Source organism: Gekko japonicus, unplaced genomic scaffold (assembly GCF_001447785.1).
Source record: "Gekko japonicus isolate JY-2015 unplaced genomic scaffold, Gekko_japonicus_V1.1 scaffold937, whole genome shotgun sequence".
Classification (NCBI taxonomy): domain Eukaryota; kingdom Metazoa; phylum Chordata; class Lepidosauria; order Squamata; family Gekkonidae; genus Gekko; species Gekko japonicus.
The window spans coordinates 360,567-382,100 of record NW_015160865.1 but is presented as its reverse complement, the minus strand read 5'-3'; the positions used below and the strand labels follow the sequence as shown (position 1 = coordinate 382,100).

At 46.2% G+C, this 21,534-nt stretch overlaps 1 protein-coding gene across 1 annotated transcript; it reads left to right on the top strand.

The window, feature by feature from the left end:
- Positions 1-13,926: 13,926 nt before the first annotated feature.
- SALL1 (spalt-like transcription factor 1) lies at positions 13,927-20,816 on the top strand. The gene is made up of 3 exons (XM_015421993.1): positions 13,927-13,984; positions 14,310-17,719; positions 20,376-20,816. Exons 1-3 carry the CDS (start codon positions 13,927-13,929, stop codon positions 20,814-20,816), a joined length of 3,909 nt encoding a protein of 1,302 aa, XP_015277479.1.
- The last annotated feature ends 718 nt before the right edge of the window (positions 20,817-21,534 follow it).

The window sequence follows — 21,534 nt, the reverse complement described above, 5'->3', positions numbered from 1 at the left end:
TCCTCCCCCCCACTTTTCATCAGCTCCTGCATCTCCTCCCTCCCCTGCCTGCCTTCCTCCCCACCCCCCCCCACCCCCTTCATGGTGTGGAGGAGGGTTACAAAAGTTTGGGAGCAAACTGAGCTACCCAAAGAAACTGTTCCCTTGATACTGCCAGCTTTAAAACCGCCCCCCCCCAAAAAAATAATTTCCCCCCCCCCACTTTTCATCAGCTCCTGCATCTCCTCCCTCCCCTGCCTGCCTTCCTCCCCACCCCCCCCCACCCCCTTCATGGTGTGGAGGAGGGTTACAAAAGTTTGGGAGCAAACTGAGCTACCCAAAGAAACTGTTCCCTTGATACAAAATATCTCTCCTGGTGACTGTTGGAACTAGTCTTCTGGGGTTTCTAAATTTAATTCTTTTTTCTCTTTTTTTTAAAGAAACGATTTGCTTAGCTGGTGTTTTCCATGTCTTTGGGGGAAAACGCTTGACAAATATTAGGGTTGTCCGAAATCTTTTAGCCATAATCTTTTTTTTTATGTTAGAAAGAAAAAGATATATAATATATCTTTAAAATGTCTTGTTTGTCTCCCATTGTGGACCAAAATCTTGGTAGCACACTTGAAATGGTTTTCTTTTGGTTGGGTTTTTTTTTCCTTTTTCTTTCTCCCTGGGAGATCTCTGATTTCCAAAAAGAAGAGGAAATAAACACATTTCCCCCCCTTCCTTGCCTTGTTAGAAGCCCTGAGTAATCTTGTCTGCCATATTTCTAATTTTTCTCTAAATTTCCCAAATCTAATTTTTCTCCCTTCCCAATCCCCACCAGAAGGGTCAAAGCACCTTCAGTTTCTCAGCACAAGACCTAGCCGCATAATTTCGAATAGATTTTAAATTTGGACCCTGTTTTTGGTCACTTCCCAAAGCCGGACACTGCAGTGACAGCAGAATTTTATGCAAAGTTGTCTTCTTGCCTGTTGCTCTCTCTTTCTCCCTCTCTCGAGGTTTTTGGAAATAACCAGATATTAGCCAAATTGATGCCATGAAGCCAGTTTTCAGCATGGTCAAGAGCTTCTTTGAATTAACAAAATAATTCCAACCTGGTTTTGTGTGTGTGTGTGTGTGTGTGAAGATAGTTTCCTTGTGCCAGAGAAAGCAGTCAGCCACCCCACAACCCACCACCGGAATCTTTACTTTTCCCCTTCTACTTCTTCTCCAGTAATGGATTTCAGTTATGACTCCTTTTACGTGCTTGGACAATAAGTTTGACTAAGTTGCCCGCAGGCTATGTTCTGTAACAGTGTTAACGGGATCGAGTGTGTTGTAATAATATTGGTACACAGCAAATCTTACAAAGCCTTCAGTCGGAAGACAGTTTACCTGTTTGATCTATATTTTCGGTTGCATTTATATCCACCACCACCCCAACTGCATGCAGCACCCCAGTGCTCCTGTTTATATGATAAAGATTAAACCAAGATTATGTAGGGCAATTAAAAACTCCAGGATCCGAGATGTTTCCTTTTGCTGTTAATCTAATGCAACAGTCACTGTGCAAAATAAGAAACTGTATTATACGGGGCTTTTTAAAATGATCACATCTCTTGTTTGGGGTATTGCATTTTAATATCTTTCTAAAATTCTGTTCCGTCAAAGTTCCCGGGGCCTGCAATTTAAGGTTCTAAAGAGAGCCTTTGCTTCCCTGGCATATTTATCAGACTAGTTTTGGGAAACCGTGCAACGAATCTTTGTAAACATCATTTTAAAAAAAACCCAAAAAAACCCAAGGAATTATGAGGCTGGTTTTTCTTTGCCCCACAGACATTTTGAGAAAGCTTGGGTTTTTCTCTTCTTTCTGAAAACCTGCACCACTGAAAATTTCAGATGGCCTGAAAAATGTAGGATACTTTCAGACGCAAAGTGTACTCAACAAGTTACTTATTTCGGGCAGGGTGGAAGAGACAGCAGGTAAAATAAGCGGCCATTTGTAAATTAAATAGAAGATTCTCTGATTTTGTACATTTTCATGGTTTGAGTTGGTGGGGCCTCTCTTTCCTATGTGTTCAGGTTAAATGCCCTTACCTTCATACGTTTCTGGTGTGGCAGAAGGGAAATTCAGACAGAATTAGAGCACAGAATTGTACTTTGGTAGAGAAAAATGTAAAGCCAACAACAATTCTAAGTGAAATATTTGCCCATGTTGATTATCTAGGCTGTTGACATGCATTGTCCGCACTATAATTAATTCTGCTTTCAATTAACACCTTGAAGTCAAGCTTCTTTAACCAGGTCCTTTTTAGCTTCATGCACAATCAAATATTTCTTCAAAAGAAGAACCTCAAGGTTTTGTGTTGTTGTTTTTTTAAATACATATTTCCATTTGTGGAACTTCTTGTCTGCTAGTATCTGATGTGAGTCAGGAGTAAATCTATGCATGCCCCTGCCGGTTCTACTTAGGAGTAAATAAATCTCTTTGAAACAAATGGGATTTGCTTACGTATAAACAGATTGAAGGTTGCTCCTCTACACTTGATGTGCAAAACCAGGTTTACGTCCTGGAAGCCTGTGCTTTTGGGTGAGCTTCGTTTTGTGCTCCCGCAAGCCCTAATGTAAATGGTGTGCCGTCATCTCCTGATGAGATATGTGAACAGATTTTTCTATTTACACTCCTGGCTTGTTTGGCTGATAAGATTCTGTAGAGAAGAGTGGACTCTGTTGCATGTAAAAACATCAGTCTTTATCTCTGTGGCAAATCCTATCAGCTGGGGAAAGAGGGGGAGGAGGAGAAAGGCAATAAAGTGATACAAAGCAGAGAGGGGAAGAGGCAGGCAGAAGTCCCGAGGAACTGCTTAGCAGTACAAGTGATCTCCAAGGAAGGCCCTGATCAAATGCCCTTTTGCAGCTTTTCTGAAGGTGGGCGGCAGGCCCAATGTTCCCTCTAAGCTGAGTGAGTGTGAGCTGGATCACAGCTTTTTAGCCTCCGGCTCACACATTTCTGTCTTAGCTCGGGAAGGATGGCTCCAGGGCACACTGATTTATACAGAAGCCGAATCGCTCGCTCACAACTTTAATGCCAGAGTAGCTCACAAAGGGGAATTTTTGCTCACAAGGCTCCACAGCTTAGAGGGAGCATTGGCAGCAGCGCCTCTCTGCCCTCATTTTTTTTTTGTGGGGGGGAGGCCGAACTCCCACAAGTGGAATGGTTTTTTCGGGGAGGGCCAGACAGCCCCGGCAACTTTGGCTGATTGGTGCTGAGCAAAACCAAAGTGTTTCGGATGTTTTAACCTTTGCTTGCCTCCCCCCAGCCAAAGGTGACGGAGTTCAGATCACAAGATGCCCGTTCAATATCTTGCAGGTGACCCCCAAATAGAGTTCTGCCAGTCGCCTAGCAGGAAGCTGGTAGTTTATTTTAGCTTCCCCTTATCAGCTCTGCTTCTTTTGCTAACCCCTATTCCCTTGTCGCCCCTCGGGTGCCAGACCCCCAAAGAGGTGATTGACAGCCAGTTGCCATAGCGCCTTCCCCCCCTCCCTCCAAACAACAGGGATTTGGTTTCTTGTTCCTTTGCCAATATTTATGTAGCCAAAGTTTAGATTTTGTTCTTCCCCCTTCTCTCTCCCTCTCTCTCCTTTGGCTTGACACTAGGACAGGGAAACTGCACTCAACTTCTTTGGGAGAGTTTGCAACTGGTACCCCACCTAGTGTAATAAAAAATCCCCTCCGAGGGCTCAAAACAAAACAAAACAGTATGACTGCACATTTCTCTTTTATTATATGTTACAGGGGGGGGGGGGGGGGGGGGGGATTTGGAAGCCACTGCTTGGTAGGTTGGTTTCTTGTTTGCCAGCAGATCTTTATTTCCATTTGGTGAACAAAATAGGTTAATGGACAGGATCTCTGGTCGAGCCGTCCTTTTGAGAAGGATATGAAAGCATCGATACACTGATGTGCTCTCCCCCCCCCCCCCCAGTTCTTGCTGAGTGGGAAATCGAGAAGCGTCTTTGGGACTGGGATTCGTGGAGTTTCGTAACGCATTTTTCGGGCATTGCAGTCGGGAATTCTGAAAGTTCCTTTAAAAAAATGTAGGTGTGTTCTGTTTGTGAGAAGATGTGAATTGGCCTAAGCTGGCACCTGAAATGTCACCCTTGTGTGGGAATCGAAAGCAAAAAAATAAATCTTGTGGACATGGGGAAAAAAATGTATTTCAAAATATATTAATCCGGTAGTTTCAAGAACGAAAGCCCCGGCCCAGTTGCAAGGGTAGTCGGGGCAAGTGTTACCCCTTTGGATGAGATTGTGGAGGATTCTTGACCCCCGTGTCATTTGGGAGCATCTGGATCCCAAATCCTCTGTCTAGAAAGAGAAGTACAGTTGGCAGAAATAACTTCAGGAGGATCAAAACAGTCCCTTCGGAGAAACCGACAGCTGATTGGGGCAGCCTCAGCCCAGCAAGGCTTCTTGGGTGGAGTTTACAACCTTTCCTTCCCTCTTAAGATTGTTTTATTATACATACAACTCTCTCTTTTTTTAATCTTAAAAAGTGCAGGTTGAAGATGAATTTAGGCTAGGGTGTTTGTTTTCTTACAAGATTCGAGAGAGAGAATGGTCGGCCTGGGTTAATCACATTGCCAATTACTCTTATTAAAAGACTATTAAGGACACAGCATCAGAATGGAATCTTGTCCGAAACCTAGTGGGGCCTGTTCGGGGCTTGCTCAGTTGCATCTTTCTGCAATACCTGGGGTATTCCCACTCTCCAATATAGGGCTTTTCCCCCCTGGGGGAATGCACTGGAACAGAGTTCCGTAACCTCTTCGACAAAATTCTTTTTAGAAATGTTTAAAAGTGCACGAGTTGTCAGTATACAGACCAAAAACTTCATCCCCCTCTTGAGACTTCCAGCATTTCTTTTTCAAGAAAAGACAAGAAAAAGCCACACACACACACACACACACACACACACACACACACACATATATATAAAACAGCCTTGAAAGCATTCATAATTTGGGGATCATTCTTCAATAGTTTGTTTTGGCTTCCCTGTTTGTTCCAACAAGAGAGTAAAGGAGGCAACTCCTAAAGCAAATGGCATCTATTTCCAGTGCAATCCTAAACAGAGTTTCACCGAAGTCAGTGGGCTCAGAAGCTCTGTTAAGGATTGCCCTTTAGGGTATCAAACCTGATAAGGAAAAGTACTTCCCCGTTGTTGTATATCTGCTGGGGGCAACACTATCTTGCCTCTGTGTGTGTGTGTTGCTTTCATTGGCCCTTCATGCAATCTAGGGTGCATACATTTCTATAAAAAAATGCATGCTGTCGACTGCAAAATCCCATCGCATGCCTTGTGCCTGGGTGTTTCCCGCCCAACGTTGCAGTACTAGAAAAGCCAGAAGGTAGGCCCTTTTCAAAAGCCAGGATTATAAGGTTCTATTGTAAGGCTGGGGAGGGGGAGAGAGAATTAGATCAGGTTTTAATTTTGGTACAGGCGTGCTTTAATATTTGAAGGAAAACCCATTGTACTGTGTACAATTTGTCAGTGGGCTTGTTTCCCCCCCCCCATTTCCCCCTGCTAGTTATTTAGTTTTGTATCTGTCATTATTTATCTAAGCACAGCTGACCAAGCAAAACGGTGTTTTAGAGTAGGCTTTATGTTTTGATAAATGTGATCTGGTTGAAAAGTATTTTCGACTGAATGCGGAGCTTAATAGAACATGCTGACATAATAGTTTTAATGCATTTTGTCGAAAATATGTGAGCAAACAGAATAGCTTTTGTTCCTTTCATAATTGGCTGTAAAAGTAGATGGAGACATAACCATTACGTATGGAAATGTGAAGAGGAGAAAAAGGAATAACGTTTGAGCTTTTTTCCCCTCTCTCTCTCTTGCCTATATTGAGAATTGGATTCCCAAGCATTTTAAAAATAAGTATCTAAAATAGATGCATCCTTTGAAAATGAGTTGTCAAAATAACAATGGCCCCAAATGGAATGTTTGTCATATTATATATATTTCCCCCCGTCTCCTGAATTAAACAATGAAATAGCTGCAACAGCGTCATGCAAATGGATTGTATTTAATATTTTTGCCTTACCTTTTAGTCTATGAGCCAAAGTGCTAAAATTGCAGCTTCATCTCCCAGGATTTGACAGGAGGTTGAGTGATACTTTTTTGTTTTTTTAAAGAAAATTAAATGGAATCCTGTTTGTACAACATAGTATATGATATCGGAGCATTTTCCTGTTGTGGTTAAAACTTTGGAAAGGGACACATCTCTCTCTTTTCAGTGCCTGCTACATATTGGGCACAGTTGTTGAATAGGCCCTCTTGAAAGGAATTCATCTTCTGTTCTGTATACTTTTGGAAGAGGAGCTCTAAGGAGAGCTTATTGGCTAGGAAATGGGAGTGAGATTCAGCAGGGTTGGAAAACTTGGCTCGGCTTTTAATTTGTAAAAAAGCAATGCAAAATCCTTTTCCTCTCTGTGTGTGTGTGTGTGTGTTGTTGTTGTTTCGCAGGAACTTTTTAATGTTCGCTTTCTTCAGAAATTTAATTTGGAAGTCATGGAAACTACCTATTATCTGATTTTAGTGTGCAGCGGAACAGGCAGGGAGGTAATCCTTGAATTAAATGGGCTTTCTTCCCCCCCCCCTCCATGGCTTTCCAAGCTGACCACACACCATTTGTACAACAGAATTTTGTGTCATCCCGCTGGGAGAACGATAGGGAGCCATCCTTCCCTTTGAATAAGATCAGCCAGTCTGAAGTCAAAGGCGGTTTCTTCTCCTCTCTTTTTTGTAACGTTTAATTTACAAATGGATCTCCGTGATAAGAAAAGGGAGCAGCCAGTGATAACAAACAAGAAATGAAAGGGGTTCCCCCCCCCCTTTTCCCCAATGAAAGGTCCAGAGCTATCTGTTAAACAATTGACAACAGTTAAAAGCAAATAGTTTTGATATGCGTTCAGACAAGGGAAATTGGGCAGGGTTACCCACCTTAACAACCCAGATTGATTTCTTATTATATAGGAACATTTCTCTCTCTCTCTCTCTCTCTCTCTCTCTCTCTCTCTCTCTCTCTCTCCTCTCTTAATGGCTCATCTTTTTTCCCCCTCTCTTTTGATGGGTTTTATCTTTTCCAGAAATGTAAAAAGTTTTTTTTTAATGTTGCTTTTATAGATATGAGGTCATACTCTGATCTAATCTTCATGGTTGTAAAACTTACAATGACTGCACGGGGTTGGGCGATCTTGGGTGTTCGTAATGGAGCTTCCCACAGATTTACACTGCAGCAACTGGGGTTAGAATTGGCATCATTAAAAACAAAACAAACCCCAGAACTGAACACCTGGATCCTAAACAGAACGGAATGGGAAGTGAATCCTCCGATCAATGGGCCTTGAGGCCCAGCTGTTGGGCAATGCTCCCTCTAAGCTGTGGAGTCTTGTGAGCAAAAATTCTACTTTGTGAGCGACTGGCATTAAAGTTGTGAGCGAGCGATTTAGCTGCTGCATAAATCAGTTTGCTCCGGAGCCATCCTTCCTGAGGGATGGCAAAAATGTGCGAGCTGGAGGCTAAAAAACTGTGAGCTAGCTCACACTAGCTCAGCTTAGAGGGAACACTACTGTTGGGACAATTCTGAACCGGACTGGTGGGCATTCAGTACCTGCTTATGCAGTAGTACCTGCTTAGCCAGTTTGCTGTAGTGGTTAAGTGTGCGGACTCTAATCTGGGAGAACCGGGCTTGATTCCCCACTCCTCCACTTGCACCTGCTGATGTGACCTTGGGTCAGTCACAAGCTCTGGCACAGCTGTCCTTGAAAAAGAGCAGTTTGTGTCAGAGTTCTCTCAGCCCCACCCGCCTCACAGGGTGTCTGTTGTGGGGAGGGGGAGGGAAAGGAGTTTGTAAGCCACTCTGTGACTCCCAAGTGAAGGGCGGGCTATAAATCCAATCTCTTCTCTTCTTCTTCTTCTTATGAGTAAGCAGAGTTAGGGTGAAGTCAGGGGCGGGGGGGGGGAATGTGCTTAGGGTCTGCAGGCCTGTGATGAGATATTTTCACCAGCCAAAATTCACCCTGCACCCGGAGCGATTTAGCTGTTCTTGAGTCACAGCAGAGTTCAAACAACTCCCCAGCCTTCAACTAAGCATAGCGAGAGGGATTAGACAACAAATGCTTTATTGTGGAAATATGAATATTATTCTTTGACAGGGGATTTCTCTCTCTCTCTCTCTCTCTCTCTCTGTTTCTGAGTTGGTATTCAACAAAGCCCCTAGCTGCTGTGGAATGAACGTTTGGAGTGAAAACCAATCCTAGTTTTGAAGGGTCAGAGTTAGCACAGCTCTTACGCTGGAGCTGGAAAGCTTGTTAGATTGTTTGTTCCTGTCAACCTGAAACTAGGGTGGTGCATTCTTTTCTTTCTTTTTTTAACACATCTTTCCCCCTCTCCCCACCCCTTCATTCTTGTCAGCGACTGATTGGGACCTTGGATGACTACAAATTAGTTTAGCGATGGGGTGACTGTCACCAATGTCTTTGAATCCATTGAGGATGAGCAAGGTTGATGGGGGGAAACTTCGGGATCTAATGAGTCCTTCAAATGGTTGATTTGCCACTTGGTGGACACCGAGACGATAAACAAGTATGAAATATTGGAAATCGATCCCTTGCTGCGGGATTTCGTTCTGCCCCCAATGCCTTTGGTTCGTACTATTTTGTATTTTGATGGATTATCCGAAGGAAATGATCTTCGAAGATGTGGGTATTCATAAAAATTTCCCCTTGTGCAGTCTTAAAAATCAGCCATGGGCAACCTTTGTGAAGTTGTCGTATTGATCTGTGTCTTTCCTCACTCCAGTTTCCGTCTTCTGGAGGGCCCCCCCCCCATGCAGTAGATGTAAAAAAAAAAGAAGAAAGTGGGAGTTGGCAGTAAAAATGACCTGAAAAGGTATGACTAGGTATACAAAGCAGGAGGCAAAAAAACCCTTGTATGGCTCCGGTCACACGGGCAGGAAACTGCGGGGGGGAAGCGTGGCTGTTTGCACCGGGGCAAACTAACGCGCGGTTAAGCAATCAGACCTCCTGTGGAGGTTCTGTGGAGGTTCCGTGGGTAGGGAGAGGTGCCGATCACAGGACACGCCTGCGCGCAACGAAGAAGCGCATGGTGCGGCAAACTGGTTTTCTTTTTTTGTGTACACGACGAATGCGCATGCTCCGTTGGGTGTGTGTGCGCATCCACGGAGACTTGGGGGGGGGGAAACCTTTTTTGCAAGGGGACATGGGCGGGCGCCGGATGCCACCGGAAATGTGATCAGACGCCTGCCCTTGCCCCGCGGTTTCCAGAAACTAGTACCTCCGAGGTACTAGTTTTTTGCTGCGTGTTTTCGGCAGGAAGCCTTGGTTGTGCCACGGAAGCGCTACGCTTCCCAGATGTGCCGGTGAGATCGCGCCTGGAAAATCCGCCTGTCTTCCGTCTCTCTTGCGTGGCTAATGTTCTGTGTGACCGCAGCCTATATTGCCCTGAACTTCTTGGAATTAAAAATGTAACCGTTTGGGTATACAAATGCCCAGGTTTGGCGTAGCAGTTAAGTGCGTGGACTCTAATCTGGGAGAACCAGGTCTGATTCCCCACGCCTCCACTAGCACCTGCTGGGTGACCTTGAGCAAGCCATAGTTCTGTCAGAGCTGTTCTTGAAAAAGAGCCGTTTCTGTCAGAGCTCTCTCAGCCCCACCTACCTCACACCGTGTCTGTTGTGGGGAGGGGAAGGGAAAGGAGTTTGTAAGCCACTCTGAGACTCCTTCGTGTAGTGAAGGGTGGGGTATAAATCCAAGCTCCTCTTCTTCTACTACTACTACATAAAAAAGACCTGCCACAATGGCTTGGTGGAAATCCATACATTTATTTATTTTTAATTAAAACATTTATTAGGAGCCTTTCTACCTTGCAGAACTCAAGGCACTTTACGTTCTACAGGCTGGGTGTTCCTCGGGAGCAGAAGGGGATCCCACCCACTAGTATTTCAGAGGCAGAAATGTGGATGCTCTTATGTGCATGTAATAACTATGATCACTGCCTAACCACCACCACCACCACCCATACACACTCACATTGTCTGAGATACTGGTCCACTTTCCATAGACTTATAATTGCTTGTCCTATTCTGGTTTAAAGCAAAGAGGGGGGTACTCAGTTCCTCAGCTGCAAGGTTTAGAACCAAAGACAGTTTTTCCTAGCGTATGTGCCATTATGCTCATCGATTCAAAGCCACCCTTGCCAACTGCAGCATGGGGAACACCAAAGCTATATACCAAAGCTGTGGTGGCTTCAGTGCTCATGCATAAATAGATGGATCGGTAGAAGAGAGAAGAGCTGATTGGATTCATCTCTCACCCTTCACTGGGAGTCTCAGAGCGGCTTACAAACTCCTTTCCCTTCCCCTCCCCACCACAGACACCCTGTGAGGTAGGCGGGGCTGAAAGAGAGCTCTGAGAGAACTGCCCTTTCGATGACAGCTCTTGTTAGAACTACGGCTTGCCCAAGGTCATCCAGCAGCTGCACGTGGAGGAGTGGGGAATCAAACCCGGTTCTCCCAGATTAGAGTCCGCACAATTAACCACTAGACCAAACTGGTAGATAGGTAGATGAAGAGCACACTGGAATCAAGAGGCGGCTGCAGCAATATCCCATCCCCACCCACCCCATCTGTGTGTTTCATTTGCAGACATCCTGGAGGAAGGAGCTGGAAAACCAGAAAGGGTTTAAGACTGTATACATGTACACCTGCAAAGAAATGTGGGCTAACTTTAAAAAGTCATTGGGAAAATAGGGAACTTGTGTGCTTGGAACCAACAGCAGGGATCCGGGAGTGCCCTGCCCTTGAGAAGGGCTCAGAAGCTTTGGTTAGTACAGAACGCTGCAGGCGGGACATTGACTGGAGCGGGTTGTAGGGACCGTACCACTCCAGTCTCGGCCCATCTGCACTGGCTCCCAATCTGTTTCCAGGCCCAATTCTGGGTACTGATTTGATTTGGGACCAACATGTCCGAAGGACCATCTACTCCCTTGTGAACCCACCCAAGTACTATGGCCGTCTTTAAAGGCCCTGCTTCAGGTGCCCCCACCATCTGAGCTTAGGTGGATGGAAAGCCGGGACTGAGCCTTCTTGGTCATGGCACCAGAGCTCTGGAATGTCTCTCCCCAGGGAGATTCATGTCAGGCCCATAGCCAGGATTTTTAAATTCAGGGGGCCTTTAAATAAGCCAAGGGGCCCCCTGCATAGACCCCCCCCCCCCCAAGGGAGCACCACAAATAAAATAAAAAATGAAAGTTGGGAAATCTGGGCTGGATGGGAACTTGGGGGGGGGGCTTGGCAGTAAGTCGGGGGGCTGGGCCACCCTCCTCTATAGAGGGTGGTGGCTGGGCCCCAAGATGCCCCACTGTAGCTACAGGCCTGATTCATCCATCCCCTTCTGTTGCCACATTCTGCCACCGGTTGAGGACTTCTTTGTTTGGTTTATTATTATCATTTATTTGATTTGTTAATCGCCCTATCCCGGCTTATGCTGGGCTCCGGGTGACGAATAAGGGGGCATAATGCCATAACAGATATAGGTAAAGGTAAAGGTTCCCTTGCTCGAAAGCCAGTTGAGTCCGACTCTAGGGTTGCGGTGCTCATCTCCATTTCAAAGCCGAAGAGCCAGCGCTGTCTGAAGACGTTTCCGTGGTCATGTGGCCAGCATGACTCAACACCAAGGCGCACGGAACGCTGTTACCTTCCCACCGAAGTGGTACCTATTTATCTACTTGCAATATCTTGCTTTCGAACTGCTAGGTTGGCAGGAGCTGGGACCAGAGACGGGAGGTCACTCCGTTATGCGGCACACTCGGGTCTCGAACTGCCGAACTACTGACCTTCCACAGCCTGCAGTTCAGCATCTTAACCACTTGAGCCACCGCAGCTCCTTATTATATTATATATAATAATTATATATATATATAATTATTATATATATGTGTGTGTGTGTGTATGTATGTATATGTGTATATATATATAATATGTATGTATATATATAATATGTCAGTATATTATATTATATAATATATAAAAAACCCTTAAAATTGAGTGTACAATTTGATAAAACTAAGAGAACCAGAATAAAAAGATCCCAGATGGCATCCTATAAATTTTCTATCCCTGTTCTGAACTACCTGGCCATTTTTATTTATTTATTTATTGTTTATACTTCCCATTTATATTCCACCCTACCCACGTGGGCAGGCTCAGGGCGGCTTACAACAGGTTAAAATAACAGAATAAACACAGTAAAGCATGGATACATCAACAAGCAAAAATCTAAAAGTCAATCAAGCAATCACATTCATAAGTAAAGTGCTGTTGCATATAGACGGCGGAAGCGTCTCCAAGGCAATGCTAGATGGTAAAGAGTACACTGTGGCCATACCCATGTCCTTGGTTGTTCTCAACATGAGGGCCTTAACTGTTCAGTTGTTAGCCGTTCAGATGTTGTCCATGTGTTGGTGGTAGTGGCGGGTCCTAATCAAAGGCCTGGGGGAAGAGCTCCGTTTCACAGTCCCTGTGGAACTGTAAAAGGTCCCGCAGGGCCCTGATGTCTTCCAGGAGCTCATTTCACCAGCATGGAGCCACCACTGTAAAGGCCCTGTCCCTGGTCGAGGCCAATCTGGTGACTTTCGGCCCAGGGAGAGCCAAGCGGTTTTGTGACCCTGACTTCAGTGCTCTCTGGGGAACATATTTTTTATTTAATTTTTATTTAACCTCCAATTTAATATCCCGCTCGAATCCCTTGGTAGGGGTCTCTGAGCGGCTTACAGGTTTTTGGTGGTGCTAGTCACCATTTTCCCTAACTAGGGCCACAGTGTATACGGGGATGGGACAGCCTACCGGCACCCCCCTATGGTGGTGGTTGTTGTCGTTGTCGTTTCTTTTATCGGCTTGGCTCGGCTCCAGTCGGGTCTCTGGACTGGCGGGTGTTCTTTTTCTGGCGTTCGGTGGTGGCTCTTTCCTCCTGAGGCGGGCGGCTCTGCCTGCTTCCGGCCCGGCAACGTCCCTTCCGGCTCCGCTGGGCTGGTGCTTGGCGTCCGCGCACGCTCCTTCTTCTTTACGACAGCTTCAGTGTATTCACTCTCAGCCACCAGGGATCGCTCGATCGCGCTCCTCCGATCGCGCCCATCTGCTGCCGCAACGCCACGCCACCGCACCGTCTGCACCAAGTCGGTGTTCGCCGCCGCCGCCGTTGCCGTCGCCGTCTTCCAACCAGCCATACAGGGTGCCCCCCACCCCTCTAAGGGTGGGTACCCATTTATCTACTTGCAATTAGGTTGCTTTCGAAACCACTGGGTAGGCGGGAGCTGGGACGAAGGTCGAGAGCTCACCTCGACCGCGGTGGTACTCGAACAGCCATAGTGGCTGCTCGGAGGATGTTACTGGGCAGGCGTTTAACTGCCTGTGCCACCGCATATGGGGAGGGGTGGGGGAGAGGGAACACAAAACAAAACAAAATGTGGGGGGGGGGAGGAAGGAAGGATGCCAGCCCAAGAAAACTGTTGTTGCCTGCAACCAAAAGCCTGGCGGAAGATCTCTGCCTTACAGGGCCTGCGGAAGTGCATAAGATCCCACAGGGCCCCGGTGTCATTTGGCAAAGAGTTCCACCGGGTCGAGGCCCGGCATTCCCACCGCGATCCCTTCTTCCTAACCAATGTTTTGACTGCTGTTTATATGTCTTGTAGATATTTTAACTGTTTTCAATTTGGTTTAATGATGTCTGTGTTGGGGGGGGGGGGTTGATTTCAATAGTTTCACACTGTCGTTTTATCACGCATGTTTTAAATTGTTAACCACCTTGATGGCCCTTGTAAGGGCAGAAAGGCAGGATATATATTTTGTCAATAGATAATTTTAAAAAAATAACTAATACGGATGTCCGTGGTGGTAGCAAGTTTGGGAGATGGGGAGCTTTTCCGAATGAGGACGCTTAGTAAGTTTGTGGTAGCCTAAGTTTGCTCTATGTTCAGTGTATAATATAGAAAAAAATAAATATCAACAGAGAATCCCAAACAATACAAACTTGGTAACATTCATAATATTCTTGATATTCTATTTAGCATATCTGCCTAAAACTTTATTTAAAACTCTTAACAGGTTTTCTGATAATGCAGTTGAATCAGCAACTATCTCATATAAATTAAAGAATGTAAGTTCAACTAGCTGGTGTTTATTGACACACAAAAAATATACTCTAAATCTTTTCAGTTTCTAATAGTTCTCTCTCTCTCCCCCCCCCTTTTGCATTGATGCCTTAGGAGACACACACAAGTGTCCGGCAAAACGCACCACCAAGACAAAGGATGCCCACGTCTGTGGCAGATGCTGTGCAGAGTTTTTTGAACTGTCAGATCTCCTGCAACACAAGAAGAACTGCACTAAAAAACAGTTGGTTTTAATAGTGAGCGAAACCCCCGTCTCTCCTCCCGAAGCCTTCCCTCCCAGCATCCCTCCTGAGAATCCAGACGAACAGAGGAATGACACAGCTAAGAACACGGACCAAGTAGACCTTCCCGAGCATCACAAACTTGACAAGGAAGAATCCATGGACGCCGAAGTGTCCTGCGTGAGTAAGAGCACCGGCGGTAGTTCTCAGAATGTCAGCGATAGCATTGCAAGCAGTAATGGCTCCACAATGGGTACCTCAGCTACAACAACCTCTCTACCTCAAACGGGGGACCTGGCAACGCTGGGAAACTTCTCGGTGATCAACAGCAACGTCATCATCGAGAACCTTCAGAGCACGAAAGTGGCGGTTGCACAGTTCTCACAGGGGGCCCGGTGCAACGGCGCCTCGAGCGGCAAGCTGGCCATCCCCGCCCTTATGGAGCAGCTTTTGGCACTGCAGCAGCAGCAGATTCACCAGCTGCAACTGATTGAACAGATCCGTCACCAAATATTATTGCTGGCTTCCCAGAACACAGACCTGCCGGTGTCTTCGAACCCGTCTCCAAGCACGTTACGAACGTCCGCCAACCCCTTGTCCACGTTAAGTTCCCACTTATCACAGCAGCTGGCTGCAGCGGCCGGATTGGCGCAAAGCCTGGCGAGCCAGTCCGCCAGCATCAGTGGTGTGAAGCAATTGCCCCCTCTACAGCTACCTCAGAACAACCCTGGCAACGCTATGATTCCATCCAGTAGCGGCTCATCTCCAAATATCACCCTCTCGGCAGCAGCCATGACGACATCGTCCTCCGAAAAAGTGGCTACAAACGCTGGCGGCCCACAGCTTGGCAATCCACCAGCGCCCGTGTCCTCTTCACCGGCTTTTGCAATAAGCAGCTTGTTAAGCCCTGTTTCAAACCCTCTTCTACCTCAGCCCACCCCTAGCAATTCTGTGTTCCCCAATCCTTTGTCGAATCTTGGGACGCCTGCAGAGGACTTGAACTCCTTGGCTGCTCTGGCCCAGCAGAGGAAAAGCAAGCCACCCAACGTCACAGCCTTTGAAGCAAAAAGTACTTCTGACGAAGCATTCTTTAAGCATAAATGCAGGTTCTGTGCTAAAGTGTTTGGGAGCGACAGTGCCTTGCAGATCCATTTGCGTTCTCACACTGGGGAGAGGCCGTTCAAATGCAACATCTGTGGAAACCGGTTTTCCACCAAGGGGAACTTGAAAGTCCATTTTCAGCGTCACAAAGAAAAATACCCTCACATTCAAATGAACCCCTACCCTGTGCCCGAGCATTTGGACAACATTCCCACCAGTACGGGAATTCCATATGGGATGTCAATACCACCAGAAAAGCCCGTAACCAGCTGGCTGGACAGCAAGCCAGTCTTGTCAACACTGACCACATCTGTTGGCTTACCACTTCCACCCACAATTCCAAGCTTGACCCCCTTCATCAAAACAGAGGAGCCTCAGCCTATTCCTATCACTCATCCTTCTTCCAGTCCCCCATGTTCCATCAAAAGTGACTCTGGCTCAGTTGATCCTGCTGGGAAAAACTCAAATGGGCATCTCACTGAAGGGGAAGTAGGTGCTTTTCTATCCTCCAATGGCAAACTGGAAGAGAACACTCAGACATCCAGCACCGCCACAAGTCTTAACCATTCTGTAACCTCACTGGCCACAGATTCGGGTTCCAACAGTGTGGTTGCTTTTACTAACCCTCTCATGCCTCTCATGTCTGAACAGTTTAAGGCCAAGTTTCCATTTGGAGGGCTGTTGGATGCAATGCCGGCCTCTGAGACTTCCAAGTTGCAGCAGCTGGTGGAAAACATTGACAAAAAGGCAACTGATCCCAACGAGTGTATCATTTGCCACAGAGTTCTCAGTTGCCAGAGTGCATTAAAGATGCACTACCGCACACATACGGGCGAAAGGCCCTTCAAGTGCAAAATCTGTGGCCGTGCCTTCACAACAAAAGGCAATTTAAAGACCCACTATAGTGTTCACCGTGCCATGCCCCCGCTGAGAGTGCAACATTCCTGCCCCATCTGCCAGAAGAAGTTCACCAACGCTGTTGTGCTACAGCAGCACATCAGAATGCATATGGGTGGCCAGATACCCAACACGCCCGTGACAGAGCACTATCCCGAGTCGATGGAATCAGACACGGGGTCTTTTGATGAGAAGAACTTTGACGACCTGGACAACTTCTCCGACGAGAACATGGAAGACTGTCCTGACAGTAGTGTGCCAGATACACCTAAATCAGCTGACGCATCTCAAGATAGTTTATCTTCTTCTCCGTTGCCACCGGAAATGTCAAGTATTGCTGCTTTAGAGAATCAGATGAAGATGATCAATGCAGGACTTGCTGAACAGCTCCAAGCCAGCTTGAAGTCTGTGGAGAATGGTTCGGTGGAAGGGGATATCATGACAAACGATTCGTCATCTGTCGGTGGCGATGTGGAAAGCCAAAGCGCTGGAAGTCCTGCTATCTCAGAGTCTACCTCTTCCATGCAGGCCTTGTCCCCATTTAACAGCACAACTGATTACCACAAGTCGCCAAGCGTTGAAGAGAAACCACCGAGAACATTATCCAATGACTTTGCCAATGGTTGGCCCCCGGCCCTTGCAAATGGTGGCGCTTTGGACTTGACGTCGGGCAACCCAGAGAAAGTGATGATTAAGGAAGAATCGTTGAGTATGCTGTTCCCTTTCCGAGACAGAGGCAAACTTAAAAACACGGCGTGCGACATTTGTGGCAAAACGTTTGCTTGTCAGAGTGCCTTGGACATTCATTACAGAAGTCATACCAAAGAGAGACCATTTATTTGCACAGTTTGCAATCGTGGCTTTTCCACAAAGGGTAATTTGAAGCAGCATATGTTGACACATCAAATGCGAGATCTACCATCACAGCTCTTTGAACCCAACTCAAATCTTGGCCCGAATCAGAACTCATCGACGATCCCGACTAACTCGCTCGCGTCACTTATCAAGACGGAAGTCAATGGTTTTGGACACGGCTCTCCTCAGGACAGCAAAGAGACTCCGCCCAGCCTCATTGCTCCGGGACCTTTGCCACCTTCAGCAACATCTCCTGTTTTGCTTCCCACACTGCCCAGAAGAACGCCGAAGCAGCACTATTGCCACACCTGTGGGAAGACTTTTTCATCCTCTAGTGCGTTGCAGATTCATGAAAGGACCCACACAGGAGAAAAGCCTTTTGCCTGCACTATATGTGGAAGAGCTTTCACAACAAAAGGCAACTTGAAGGTACTTTTTCTGATCTCTGTTTTTATGGCTCACATGCTCTGTTTGTATTTCATGCTGTGTCCTAATAAGCAAAAATATCTGACTTGGCCTTTCCTGCTGTTTCTAGCATCATGGGTTGGATCCAGCTAGTTTTTCTGATCGATCTTGCCTAATATCCCACCATATTACAGCATCTATTCCATGCGGCTTTTGTGAGTGCAGGTCCCGTGATCTCTCGTAATCATAGATGCTTTTGGTAGCTGAAGGGGAATCTTATTTGCTTTCTCGCATGAAGAAAAAGCTAGCTGGATCCAATCCTACATCTGCATTTGCTGCAGAATCAAGGCAGTCCCCTATTTTACATAGCCAGTTGCTGCATGGGCACCACAGATAGTGTATACGGTGTGGATGGCACGCTCCCATCTTTCAACCTGATTGGGCTCGGGGTTAAGGTTGCTCAGAAGGGTTTGGGGGTGGGGCTAACTATCATGCAACACTGTGCTGTCACTGCCAGTTGCGTAACTGGAAGTGGCCTTGCAGTGTTGCCATGATACTCTAGCAGTCTCCTGGATCTCTATGGTTTTACCATAGAGATTTGGGGTATTGCTAGGGTGTCATGCCAACACATGACATCACTTCTGGTTATGCCATATGATGGCACTCCCTCCCATTTTTGCTGCTGCACTGGGGAGCAGTGGGTGCCAAGGGAGCAGGGCCAGGAGGCTGGTTTCCCTACCTGTGTTCCCAATCGGCGTGCCAAGACTTTATAAGCGGGTGTACATTTTCTGCCCTTTTGTGATGCAGTCGCTTGAGAGCGCTAACATGCACCAAGCACTTGTGGGCACTGCATAAATGGTGTCCCTATCCTAGCACTACTGATGCATGATTACATGGATAAGTCCTTCCAAGTAAAGTAGCAACGACTTCTGTGTATGTTTTTGGAGTGACCATTCGAAAGCAAGGAATCAGTCCTATGTGGGTTTGTGATCCTGCCATGCGATTGTCCCATGCTGGACTGTGTTCCTCTTGCAGAGACCTTCCATTTTCCTCTTTTAAAAGAAGGTCTGGGGGAATCTTTGTTTCCCATGGCACTGAAGGTTATGTAGGGGAATGTTTCACAATGCGTTTTGGTATGCGCGTCCCAACGTTCAATGATGATTTGGCCATTATCTCAGCCAGCTAGAAGAAATTAGTTTCTCCGTTTGGCTGACACACTTCCCCCGGCCTTCTCTTGGTAGCCTCTTTACCTGCGTACTGATGTTTTATGCAACTCGCCTCCTGCTTGCCTTCTTCTGTACTTGCCAGCATCTTTTTGCAAATCCCGCGGGGGAAAATCCAGCAGGCATCTCACTCGTGCGAGCGAGTTTTCCCCCTTTGGCTTTTACGTGAATCTGGAACTTCACAGATCTAAAGGCACTCGCGAAGTGTCGGAGGCTGGCTGCTTAATAAGGAATCCTCCTCCTTTTATTAGCGACTGTTCACATCCACAGCCCAGTAAAGCTTAGCTGTTAGTGGGTTCCTTGAGCTGATGCTCATTGCTTTAATGGCTTGTGTAGCGAGCGTTTCTGATTGGTGGGTGTCGAGCAAGGAAATGGCCTTTCTTTGGGTAGGATACTTTCCTTGTGTGCCGTTTCCTGTGAGCTGAGGGTGTACGCGAATGCGGTGGAAGCTGAAAATCAACTATTTTCAAGACTTCTCCCTGCATGAATGAAACCCTCCGAGAAACAGTTAACACTGCTTAGGCAGTCGTTTTGGTGTTCAGTGAATAGTATCTCATTGTGCTCCTTACAATGGTTTTGTATGGTCAGCCAGTTTTAATCCCATCCTGTAGCAGGGAGAGTGTGGTCTTGCCGACAGCCACATCGTGAGCTTGGAGGTGAAATCTTGAACATGGGGGCTTCCCTGGATAGTGCTCATTCTCTCAACCACCCTCTGTGCCAGCTCCTTTATTTGGATCTGAAATACCAGTTTTGGCCTTGCCATGGAAATGTGTAGCTCCTAAAAGAGCTCTTTGCCATTGATCGTAAAATAATGTACGGCAAGCAACTGAATATATATAAAAAAACAGGGGGTAATGCATAATGCATTCTTGATTGCGGGAAAAGTCGACCATTTCTGTGGACTGGTTGAACAGGGTGATTGATTCTCACTATGGATTTGAAGTGGTCTGATCCTTTTATAGCACAGTCCTCTAGAAGAGGGACAGGCAGCTTCAGGTTTTTTTGGGGGGGGGGCTGGTGAAGTGCTGTAACCTCCAGAGAGAAATTCAAAGCTGGGAGTATATTAAATCAATCAGCACCCATATGGGTGTGCTATGTAACAAAGTAGGTTCAACCTAGGCCCAGTAACACAGTATGTGCCTTGCATATGCAGACATTACATTAACACACCCCACATGTTTGCTGCATGCAATATCCCACACAGGGACATAACAGTGCTCCTTCTTCCAGTCTGAAAACATTATGATTTGCACCATACCATTTTCAATCTATGTCAACTTACATTTTGTAGACCTCCCGGGGGCCAGCCAGGATGACGCTGGGTTGGGAAAGGGAGGCTCTAGGCCGTTCCTCTTCCAGAGAATGGAAGCCAAACCAGCAGGACTGCTGTTTTTCTTGGCCGCTCTCTTGACCGGCATAAACTCACGACTGCCGCTGCTAACCAGTGTCTCTTGCAGGTTCACATGGGCACCCACATGTGGAACAGCACACCCGCCAGGCGAGGGCGACGGCTTTCTGTGGACGGTCCCATGACTTTTCTCGGCAGCAATCCTGTAAAATTTCCAGACATGTTCCCAAAAGATTTGGCCGTAAGGTCAGGAAACGGAGACCCTTCCAGCTTCTGGAATCAGTACGCGGCCGCTCTCTCCAACGGTTTGGCAATGAAGACAAATGAGATTTCGGTCATTCAAAATGGTGGCATTCCTCCAATCCCTGGAAGCATGGGAAATGGCAGCAGTTCGCCTATTAGCGGCTTGACAGGAAGTTTGGAGAAGCTCCAGAATTCCGAACCTAATGCACCTCTAGCTGGTCTGGAGAAAATGGCAAACAGCGAGAATGGGACGAACTTCCGTTTCATACGTTTTGTGGAAGACGGCAAAGAGATTGTAACGAATTAGGGACACGTGTTAATGAACGATCCTGCAGATATTGCAACCTGAGGTTGTGGTTTTTTTTTCCTCTCTCTCTCTCTCTCTTTTTTATTTTGGCAAATCAACAAAACAACAATGGTAAAATGGACGTCCTTTTGTACCTGTTCGACTTCTAGAGTTCTAAAACAAGCTTATTTATTAGTGATATAACCCTTTTTGCTTTGCAAACACCTGCAAGCATTAACTTTGGTCTTCTGTATTTTGAACTAAATGCTAATTGACTAGAGTCCTGTAAACTTGCTGTAACATTTTATGGCAACACAAGTCTGTACGGCTAGGTGGTCTCATTCTGGCATTTAACTTAACTTATTTTCTATATCCCATTTAACATGAACTTCGGGGTGGCGAGATGCCTCTGTGATACATTTCTCCTCCCCTTGCATAATGAAAGTCTGTATATGTGTATACTTAGATCCCACTGGAAATTTTTATGAACAAGTACTTAATTCTCCAAACAGATTGACAGAGGACTCAAAATGGACCATTATAAAATTGAACTGTGTGCATACTTCACAAACAGGCTCGGTTTTTGTTTTTTTAATTCTAAAATTAAAACGGCTTTAATTTTTTTTTGTAGATTTAACTTTTTCTGGGTTTCCTTTTTTTCTTTTTGAATTGTTCTTTGTATTGTGCTTTTTACTGGAGTTGTCTTAGATGTTGATAAGTTTCTGTACAGTAAATAAGC